The sequence below is a fragment of the Camellia sinensis genome, chromosome 4 (assembly GCF_055761805.1).
Source record: "Camellia sinensis isolate YWXY chromosome 4, ASM5576180v1, whole genome shotgun sequence".
Taxonomy (NCBI): domain Eukaryota; kingdom Viridiplantae; phylum Streptophyta; class Magnoliopsida; order Ericales; family Theaceae; genus Camellia; species Camellia sinensis.
Genome location: NC_138964.1, coordinates 219691739 through 219703337, shown reverse-complemented (window position 1 = coordinate 219703337; position 11599 = coordinate 219691739). Strand labels below are relative to the sequence as shown.

General features: G+C 35.3%; 1 protein-coding gene across 12 annotated transcripts; it reads right to left on the bottom strand.

The window, feature by feature from the left end:
- Window positions 1–216: 216 nt before the first annotated feature.
- Window positions 217–11385, bottom strand: LOC114316285 (protein MICRORCHIDIA 6). 12 transcript variants are annotated; one of them, XM_082922747.1, is made up of 21 exons: window positions 11058–11245; window positions 9641–9852; window positions 9481–9552; window positions 8992–9066; window positions 8835–8869; window positions 8380–8458; window positions 8142–8231; window positions 7985–8060; window positions 7549–7627; window positions 6739–6873; window positions 6109–6207; window positions 5914–6015; window positions 5676–5819; window positions 4903–5079; window positions 3988–4077; window positions 3485–3554; window positions 3286–3397; window positions 2467–2773; window positions 1680–1759; window positions 730–772; window positions 217–416 (listed from the first exon to the last, which is right to left on the bottom strand). In XM_082922747.1, exons 4-21 carry the CDS (start codon window positions 9035–9037, stop codon window positions 306–308), a joined length of 1875 nt encoding a protein of 624 aa, XP_082778873.1. In that variant the 5' UTR covers window positions 9038–9066; window positions 9481–9552; window positions 9641–9852; window positions 11058–11245; the 3' UTR covers window positions 217–305. The 12 variants fall into 12 exon arrangements, with proteins under 12 accessions (XP_082778873.1, XP_082778862.1, XP_082778865.1 ...); XM_082922736.1 differs by having other exon boundaries at window positions 9481–9852; window positions 11039–11385; XM_082922739.1 differs by having other exon boundaries at window positions 3485–3539; window positions 9481–9852; window positions 11039–11385.
- Window positions 11386–11599: the final 214 nt, after the last annotated feature.

Below are 11599 nucleotides of genomic sequence, written 5' to 3'. Positions count from 1 at the left end.
AAAAAATTATAGCAGTACCTAGCCATAGCCACACTATATTTTTTTTAGATTTTACCATACTCGTATCGTATCAATACCAGTACTCATACTCATACTTCACAGCTGGCTAGGAACCAAAAGGGTTCTAAAATACGCTTCAAAATATCTCTCTGCACCCAATTGTACAAAACGGTGTATTTAGAAACTCCCAAACCAAAACTATGACGTGCTCAACTATTTAGTACTCCAAAATGATATATAGATTTTGTGATAACAATGTACAAAAACATCAGGTTATTTACCACAAAAAATAAAATCCAAAGATATTATCCATTTATAGTTTTCTCATCCTTAACTATGTTCATTGATTCCGATTCAGCCACCAGTCTCGCGTACTCGGACTGAATGTCACCTAGTTCTTTCCTAAGTTGTCGCACCTGCACCAAAATTGACAAAGTAATTGTAACTGAAATACAAGAAAACTATCAAAAGTTACATTTCTAACCGTGCCAAAGCTAAAGGCAGTTTTGTTTCCTTAATTTGGTTGACAAAATTGAAGCTAGGGCTTGGACAGTGATCGTAGGCTTCTGTCAAACGATGACCTACACAAATTTTCTACAGCTGGCTGGATGTTTTAAAATGGACAACATGAAATGCCAAATTTGCAAATCATAATGGATTGAAAACAGTAATGTGAATTTCTTTGATTTGCAATTCATCAAATGATTTACTGTATATAATGTGAAGTACCTTTAGAGTAAGACATTCCTCGCTTCTCTCCAATTCCAATAGCCTGAAAAACACAAACAAACAGTTTTATCTACAAAATTTAAAATGAGGAAGAGTACATTAAGTCAGGTGTGGACCATATTAATTGTAGATGTTTAGTTCAAGCAATAGTGATGGTAGGGGAGCAAGTCGGGGCTGGGCTCAGACAGTCAAGGGTATTTCAAAACTAAAGAATTGTAGTCCAAGCTGAGCTGGAACTTATCCTATAGCCAAAGTTCATCCACTCATGTGAATAACAAGATTGATGATCAAGACCGACTTGGGATGGTCAAAAAGAAGAATTTGATTAAGCAAGGACTTTAAGAGCATCTCTAACAGAGATGTTAAAATGTGTGTTAACTGACAAAGAGTGATAAAAGTGTGACTCAATTTTGTGTGTTAAATGTTCCTATATTTAGGTAGTGAATGGGTGCTGCAATGGAGGAACTAAAGTGTGTGTAAACAACAAAAGTAAAAAGGATATATTGTGTCAGGTCCTCTCTCTCTCTCTCTCTCTCTCAAGTATTCTAGGAGGCTCGCTGCAGAAAACAAACGGTTTAGTCTCTGACAGTGTTTGGAGCTGTGCTAGCAACTGCATTGGAGAGAAGTAATTGCAATTTCTCGCTAACTTATTTAAGAGCTGGCACTAACAAAGTCGTTAGTGTATCCATCGGATGCTTTAAGACCACTAGCCAAAAGTGAAGCTAGCTCAAACTACACATAAGCAGGAAAGCCCAATGCCATTTTGGCTCATAGTGTGAGACATACTATATAGTGAATCCTAAACTCTTGCTGGTGTTGACGTTGCAAGAGTAGAGGATCAAGTTCAGACAAATAGAAATTAGTAAATCTAGACGATCCAAATGGTCCAACCTGATCTACAGTAAGCTCCAAAAGTAATCATGCAAAATTACAACCTGTTCTGTACTTACTGTGTCTGGAGCTTTTCATTTTCTTGCATCAGGCTGGTAAACTCGTCGTCCTGCAACTGATTTTCATGCTCAGGGGTAGGCTACAATACAATACAAACAAGCAAGTATTAGAGAATCCAATACCTCTTTCAGTAGATACCACAAATAATAAAGAGATAAAGCGGTTGACAAGCATAGAATATGGACACAGAGTCACGTATAAATAACAAATAGAATACTTCACTTAGCAAAGAAAAAGGGAAAACAATCCACAAAAAACAACCAAACACAAATTCCCCACCACATCAGATAGTTCTCATAGAGTTTCTTCAGCTGTGTGTAGCAAATGTGTTCTTTTACTACTTGGGAAAATTTACTACTTCTGAAATATGGCATTCCAATGGAAGTAGAAAATGTTGTTAGTTTATTACTTTTACCTCAATTTATTAATTTTATTTATCAAAAATGCTAGAGACCCTGAACGAATTACCAAATATTTTACACAATACTCACATGGACCCACACCCATGTGGGTATTGTGCAGAATATTTGGTATTTTTCTAGGGTCCCTAGCATTGCTCAGTTTAATATTTAATGTTTGAACCCAACTTCTCAATCAGTAACAGAAAAGAGTATCAATTCAGCATTTCAGAAAGATATCTTTTTGGTGGCAACCAAATAAACAAACCATCCCCCTGACCCTTTATTATAAGTGGTTTATAAATAACTTTGGTCCATAAATGTCGGCACTAAGCACAAAAGATGGCATTCCAATTGATTCGAACCATGATCAGCATCGTAAACAAACCTGATTTACTCCAATGTGCTGGGTATCAGTTGAATAGGACCTTGATCCTGTGTGCCTTTTTACATGTTCGAGTTCCCCTGCAGGATTTTGTTCTTTCCTCTTTGAAGGAGTGGCTACCGTATCTTCAAAAGATTCAACTGCAGAAGAAAGTGGTCCCGCATTGTCAGTTACAGAGGACCTGTGATTCAGTAACACAGGTTGTTCAATGAAACTATGTGCCCTAAATGAACGTGTTTCCTGAGAAGGCTTGGGTGCTGGTGGAGATTTTTTCATTTGCTGATAACCAATCAATCCGCAATGGAAATTCCTACCAAGATTCAGCAGAAAAATGCCTTAGGAATAAGATGCAAATAGAAATAAAAACAAAACTCATACCTAGGACAGAGAAGAACTAAGAGTATCAACAATCAGAAATACATCACAAGGAAACCAGTCCAACTTAAAACTCCATACTCATTTTCAAAATCATAGAGTTTTGATACTTTGAACAATATAAAGTGATGAATGATGATTAAAGTTTTACCACAATATTACTCGGTACTCTAATGTTGATAAAATATAAATATAAATCAGTTGAATTTATCGTTGCTGATAAAAACAAGAATCATTGAAATGCCTGTGATATTATCTAGCCATTAGAAACTAACCCAGCTAGCAAGCAACTCACCTACATTTGTCTTAATGTCATGAAATGATTGTTCAATTTGAAGTTTGAACAAAAACATCTCTGTTTGACTTTTCGTGGAATTAAATAATCCAAATTCACTTCCCATAATTTTCACTGGGATAAGGCTTAAAACCTTGCAAATGGAAGCTTACCAATATTCCAATGTCATCTCCTTTAATCGGGCTTCAAGCTTTTGAAAAAGGGAAGTCTTCTCAAAATCTTGCTTATTGTGAGTAGGCTCAACAAAATTTGCTTCAAGAACACCTACAAAATACTATAACATCACTCATCAACTATCCACTAAAACTGAAAAACTTGATGTAACAAGATAAGTGGAGCAATGATTATCACCAACAATTCCTCTTCCACGACTGCTGGTTGTTTCCTTGACTACACGCCAAAATGGCTGCCATAGAAGATACTAATGAAAGTTAAGCACAAAAAACCTATTAAGTGCCCATTTGGGAACTTGGCCTTTTTAGTGGATTTTTGGCTTTTTAGCTTTTTTATGAGGCAAAAAAAGTTAGTGTTTGAAATGGATTTTCTAGTTGAATAGATAGTTGTGAGGGGAAAAGCAATTGATTGATATGTATGACGTGATGTTTTGCTAATGGGGTTAAATTTGTTGGCTTTTTGGCTTTTTTGCCAAAAAGCATTAAATAAATAAATAGCCATTGCTCCAGTGAAATAGAAAATGGAGCTCTCTACATTTTCAAGGATCTTCTTTTCCTTTTCCTTTCCCTCCATATACACCACATCAAACACGAAGAGGGTGCTATCGAGAAGAGTGATTCTGCTCTAATGAATCTTACAACTTATGAGATGATTTTAAGTTGTAAGAGAATATCCCTCACCAATATAAGACGGTTCTTATAGTAGACATTGAACCCATGTATATTTACACGTGGAGCTTCCTTCAAAAACCCTATAGTAGTAACAACTGCCTGAAAATAAACCCAACAGGCATTGTGAGAGAAGGGGCTTCCGATTGAAACAATAGAGCATTAGATAATAAACAAGAACAGACTTATGTTAGTAATAATAGTCAATCTAAAAGCCCACACCATGTCCAGTCTCTGCCAAATATTTTTAACAACCACAATTATTCAACAAAGCAAGCATGTGATGCATGAATTTAAGGCAGGCATTTAAAAAAAGTTTGAAACAGACGCAGTATTGTTCTCTATTTATATATCTATAAAAGAGCAGATATAAGATCTTTAGTCAAAATTAATGAATCGTTGCACGGGTGCGGGTACGAGTACAGTACGGGTACGCCGATACGGCAAAACCCCAAAAAAGTAGGGTACGGCTGCGGTACGCCGATATTTTTTTATTATTTTTTTATTTTTTATAATTATGGTTAAAAGATCCAACCTACAAATTGAAGTTAAATATCAAAACTAAAAAGAGAACTATAAAACTAAAAGACAAAAATATTAATATATTTGAATTCAACATAACCAACACCAATGCAGTCCATAATCCAAGCAAAGGAATAACTTGGTTCTAATTTATTAATTTATTAATTTTTTATTAATATATTTGTGTTCTAATTTATTAACTTGGTTCTAATTTTTTATTAATATATTTGTGTTCTAATTTATTAATTTTTTTGATCTTTTTTTTTTTTTTTTGTTCTAAATATGATTGAATAACTTGGTTCTATACCTCTCTAATTTTTTTTTGGTTCTACATCAACATCAAATTATACCTCTCTGAAGAAGAAACAAGAAACAAGAAAAAAAACAAAGATGAAGAGATTATACCTCTCTGAAGGCAAAGGAGTTGTACCCGATGCCGTGGGTCGAAGTCGAAGACGAGGGTGATCTCTGGGTCGAAGTCAAAGTCGAAGTCGATCTCTGGGTCGAAGTCGAAGACGAGGGTCGAAGTCGATCTCTATGTCGAAGTCGAAGACGAGAGTGATGGTCGAAGTCGCCTCTTTGCTTCGATGAGATTAGGGCAAAAGTGATGAGATTAGGCCAAATTCGTATATACATTTTTTCTTTTTTTGTTTTAAATTTTTCTTAATATTGCTCCGGTACCCCTCAATTTTTCAGAAAATTTGATTTCTGCCCCCGCCGTACCCAAAACATACCAAAGGCGTACCCATTCTGTACCCGAGCCATACCCATGCCGTACCCGACTGAGGCAGACGTACTCGACTACTTTTTGCCGTACCCGCTACACGTGCACCCGCACCCGCACCCGCACCCGTACCCGTACCCGTACCCGTACCCGCACCCGGTGCGTGTACGGCACTATTTTTGGAGTACCCGTGCTTAATTGATTCATTTATAGTGTTCTTTCTTCTTGAAAATAATATATTTAGAAAATATCACTGTTTACTTGAATTTGAAAAAAAACATGTTCCTGTAATTAATCAGCTTGTGAAGTATTAATCAACTATACAGACACAACCATTATACCATAAAACCATACAGGAAGCGGCTACAGCCAAGTGTGACAGAAATGTAAAACAACTTATAAGATGCAAGTAGTGACAACTGTAATGGACATTCATAAACAAGCTAATACAAACCTCCATGTTCCCGCCATGAGGCTTATACAATATAAACTCAGGAAATTTTAGATCATTGGCAATATTATGATGTTCGACAACTCGTCCCCGCAGAACTATTTTGAAGCTTTGAGGTACCCGTAGGTACAAAATGGAAGAATATACCTGTGTATCTTGAAAAAGAACTTGATTTTAAAACCATGAAGGGAAGAAGAGACCACTCTATTAATCAACTTCATAATGTAAACTATAAATTTACACGGAGTGAATAATGGTAAAGGTTAGCAATATGCTGGTCAGAAACTTGATTTGGACGGCAACCAGTTTGAAGCAGCTTTGGGTCTGCAATAACACGAATATCCTGCAACATGGTATTACTTACAAGTAGGCTACATGATAAACATAACTTAAAAGATCCAACAGAAAGGAGTAAGAGCAAAAGGATGAAAGGTACCTCCGCATCCAAATCAAAATCTAGTTCCATATCCCCATTGTCATTTAACCAAAGATTGTATATTACAATCTTTGTTCCATGATTCCCTATATCATCAAACTGCCCACCGGGTTAATAAGGATATCAAATTGCACGGATTGAAGCTTGAAATGGTGGGAGAGACATAACAGATATTGATACATCAAGAAACATGAGAATTTCTGGCAGTTCCCTAATGGAAGTAGTTTCACGTTTAAAATTTATATACATAACTAATAACATAAAAGTTCCATGTCTACAACAGGGAGAAAAATTAGTGTAGGAACAAAAAACAAACAAATAAATAAGTAAAACAGAAAAAACATACTTATTCTTATTTTGAGAGTTCATATAAATCTTAAATGTTCATTTGAAAATTTCATATAGTCTTATCACACACGTAATTAATTCAAATTTTTGACTTGAGAACCAAACCCCATCCCATTCTTTATTTTCCGTCACTAAGCAAGGAGGCTAACAGACTTAACAACATCTCAAATATCATCAGCAAAAGCAGCATGCAAATGAGAAACATGAAATGGTCATCACTAATATTAATCCTATTACCATTATTACTGTAAAATTCTAAAGCCAAAGTGTTTTGAACCTTACCTGCTTCAGCATTATTTCTTCTGTCAGATATGGAGACCACTGCAGTAGCACAGACAGATTAGATGAAAAATGTTCTTTTCCATAAGAAAGTATGGGTTCCAATTTTGTAGTTGATTCATTGAATTCATAATCCACCTGTAATAATTTTTTGCAAAAATACCTAACCATGAGAAGATAGGAAGTTGTAGGGTGACCCAAAGGAAAGCCAACAGTTAGTCAAGATAGATGGATCATGGAACCATGTTTAAATAGACTCTTTGGATATCTGATGCAAGAATAAAGCGCAGGCCAGGAAAGCCCACTCATAATGTGAGGCAGAAAGCAAAGAATATATGAATCTGTTTGTGGAATGTCGTCTACCTAATTTAATTTGGAAACAGGACCCAAAATTCTAACCAGCCAAGATAAGACATCCAAACAGGTCATCAATGGCAGTACTCAATTTCAGTTTCTCAAACAGTCATTGATGGATTATCATGAGACTACTAACCCAGTTCCTTTTTTTCTCAATAGATGTTCGCACACGCATTTATACAGTGACAACCAGAAAGCAACACATTGTTAAGTTGCTATCAGCCTATTATTTTTTATCTCCACAACAGAACTCCCCAAAAGGTGGTTGCAGGCATGTCTGCAAGCGTGCCAGATGTGTAACGGATGGATAAGGTAATTCATACACCTAATTTTCAATTCGAAAAATTAGCACAGATTTCTGCAATTATAGTCAATTGGCAAAACATACATTGAAATAATCGTTATGGGAAAGAAAAAGAAAAAAAAATGGTACTTATACTTAAATGTCCAACTCACCAGTGGTACTACTATTCTGTCATGACCTGTTTGTCTTAAAAATGTGTAAGAGAGGAATCCAACGCTTTGAGTCAGTGTCCTGGTCATGAATACAATACCAATTTGAATGGAATTCCAAAGTCAACAAGACATAACCAAATAGCTTAAACAGAGATGACCAGAAACTTCTATATTGGGCTTGATCAAAAGAGAAGTATTATCAACCTTAAGGAAGTCGAATACAAGAGCTACGGACCTATATAATAATCCTACTTTGATTACGTTATGGAACAAATACCAGTTCAAGAAATGATTCCACATATATCAATGATCACATTCTCATTATAGATTATTGCATCTCTTGTTCTCTTTTGGTATCTGAATAGATTATTATAAAATGAGTAATCTGACAAAAACAATTCAGACAGGTAAAAGAGTTATGTTCTTGTGCACAAACCTCTCTCTCAAGTGACGGGTAAACACAACAACATCTGCTCCAAGTCTCATAGAACTTGTCTTGAACCCATTTCCATCTGAAATGCTAAAACCAACCAATTAGTACCAAAAGAAAGGAAAGCATGATAAAGGTAAAGTTAACAAGATAGTATCCATACATTGCCCAATGGCGGATTTCATTTTCTTATCTGAAAATCCAAAGCTCATACAACGCCTTATAGTTTTCGGATCCATTCCACCACCGTCGTCTTGTCCGGAGCATGAAGAAATAGATAAACAAAAATTCAAAAACAAGAATTTTATCCTTGTTTATGAACAATAAACAAACTGGAAAGTTTCCAATATTATATTAACATCCAACTGTGATACTCGAGGAAGTTTCAAATGCATAATTACCTTGAATGAGCAAGGCTGGATTTCCATCCCGTGGATTTGTAGTCTTGTCTATAACAACAAAAGTAGCCCCATTTTGAATCTATTCCACACAATGCACATCATTGAATAGTTATAAATTACCCTTGACCAGAATTGAATTGTGAACCATATGCTACAGCCTCTTTTCACATTAAAAAAGATAACATACTTGAGTTGTAATGTTCACATTAAAACGAAAAAGGAAATGCAAATGAAAAGGGGAACTTAGCATTATGAAATGTATATCTTCAGAAGGAAAACATCTAAGAAAAGAGTGTAGCCTGAAAAACTTTTAATACTCTATGTTCTAAATAAAACATATACAGTATAGTTTTCCAGGTTGATTCATATATGGGTTATTTTGACTTTCTTCCAATCTAAACATTTCAATTCAAGACATAACAGAGCAGTTCAAGTAGGAATAGATAGGAATTTGCCTCATCAACAGCATTGTCAAGCAACTCTGCTATAGCTGCAAGCAAGAATCAACAAGAAATGGATTAAACATAATATTCATTAACAAAGAAATCAGCATTTTGTCAAAAAAAAAAATAAAACAAAACAAAACAAAGAAGAAATGTAAATGAAGCATACCACCAAATGCCCACTTATGTGAGGTGGCATTTGAGTGAAGGAACATGGGGTGCACACGTAAATGATTTTTCCCATCTGTAAACCAGATTCAGAAAGGTGCTCTCAGAAACAATTTGATCAATAGCAGAGCACAGAGACACAACTATATAGTTCTAATACAGCTTCTTTATTTACTTTATCATATTTTCTACTCCTATGTACCTAAAGTTTTTCCCATTGTCATTTCCACTAGATCATTTACTCACTCTTGCTAGTAAAGATTCCACAAGGAAATTGGGTTCATCTTGATACTTGATCTAACAATTGGAAGCCAAACTAGATAATAATCAACATGTTAACAACAATAATAGTAGTAATAATAATTAGTCAGATGATCACGTCACATAGTTAGACCATGTACACATTGACATCCTTCCCAATTCTCCTTTCTCTTTTGTCTGCATAAATAAATCAGGCAATTTTTAAATGTAATATTTGACAGGTTCATACTTTTAAGTTGGGTTTTATAACCCTGTCCTGTGTCGTAGTTCCCAGCTTTCCAGAATTGCCGACAAATTGGAGCTGGACAAAAAGAAGGAACAGAAGAAGGGCCTGACTCATCAACAGTGGAACACCCTTGATCTAAAACACTGGAGTCATTTCGGCTTACACTATGCGCAACTGAGCTTCTGCTCTCCTCAGATTTTTGTCTTGCAGATTGTGTTTTGGATTTCCGATAAACTTTCTTGCTCTTAGTATTCCCTTTCAATTCAGTTGTTCCCAAAACAGAATCCAGCCCCTTTTTACTATCTGTTCCACTTGACTCACCAATCTTGTCATCATTAGACAACTCTACAAAGTCTGCAGAGTTCATCTTGGACACTGCAAAAGAAACAGAACAAGATTAAGATGGCGAAAAAATGAACCATTAAAATAAAGCAAAATTATAAAATTTGAAGTAGTGCAGAACTAAATTGAACAAGCTTGATGGTTCAATAGCTTTGATAGTTTCTATGAAATTTTCAATACTTTATCTAAAGATCATAAATAAAAATTCTATCATTTAACAAGCATGTACGTGCACACCATATTAAGTGATTCTAGCTACCAATGACATGAAAACAGCATAAAACGAAAGAAGAAAAAAAAAATACAACAAATAGCTTTTCAAGAGTCCCAGCCAACACAACTACATGTTAGATCATCAATTGTCTCAAAAGCTTGACCTATGAGGAAATTGACCCAACAAGCAACACTCCTCACGTGCGACCCCATATCACATGTGGAGAGGTAAATAGACTGAGAGAACACTTGAACTCGATACCCATGTTAGACCACTAATTGTCCCACATGAAGAGACCAACCTATTGAGAGAACAAGATCCAGGGGTGATGAAACTTGATACCATGTCAGACCACTAACTGTCCCATGTGAAGAGGCAAGCCCACTGAGAAAAATTGAAACCACTAATTGTCCCAACAAAATTTAAGCAATTATGAAATGGGTCTATCAAGCTAATAGAAGAGCTACTGCTTTATCACACCAACACCAGAACACAAACATGCACGGTCATGGAACCGAAAACACTGCATCTGAAGTGGATTTTTCCTTCACATGCCCTATCCTACTGACTTCAATTCAAGCACATGTAGCAACCAATAACCTCGAGCAAATAGAAAACCCGAATATTCATAAACTTAGCATGGCTTTGAATTTTTGGCTGTTCTAATTTACGAAAATTTTACAGTATTAGCTACAGGTCCATAAGTTGTTCGTTGAATTGCCTAAGACAATTATCACATTGGCTCAACTAACAAAAATAATATAAAATAGGAACCCAGAACCAGTAATCAATTTCAACATGCAAACTAAAATGTCTATTCAACCATCCAAACACACACACACACACACACACACACACACACACAGATCAGATCACACATTTGAGATAACTGAAATTCAAATGTCAATAAGCATGATTCGTGAAATTCACATGAAATTTTTGTGGGGTTGTAAATCTAACAGAAATCTGCAGAAGAGCTGAATAAATCAACAAAATAATAAATACCCATTTAGCTGGGAATTACTGGATCACAAGGAATATTGTCAATCTTTCAGGTAAGTTTGCAGAGACCTCATAACTGGAATCCCCACCTCTGGTTCAAACTTTGAAGGGCAAACTAGGGAGACTAACATGCGCAAACTTTGATGTACGAAAGAAGAGAAGGAATTTCCAGGAGAGAGAAAGAAAAATGGAAATAGAGGAAGGGATGGTGGAATATTTTCCTTGGTTTGGGGGAATTTATGAGGGAATAAAAGAAAGAGTGCGTTGTAGGGATATCCACCTACTGTAGATTATTATCATTATAATTTCAGCAGTGCTGCTTAGGTAGGACTGAAAACTAACAGAATCGCAAATAAGAGCCCGTTCAAATTTGATTTATTATTTTTATTTTTATTTTTATTTTTACTTTTACTTTTGTTTTTATTTTATTTTTTTTTTGTATTTTATCCCGTTTTAGTTTGTTAAAATTTTAATAAATAAACTTAAACGTTATAATATTTGACCCGTTAATTGAAGAGAAAATTAATTTAAGATTCTTCTCTCATTTTTAGTGATGGAAGAAAT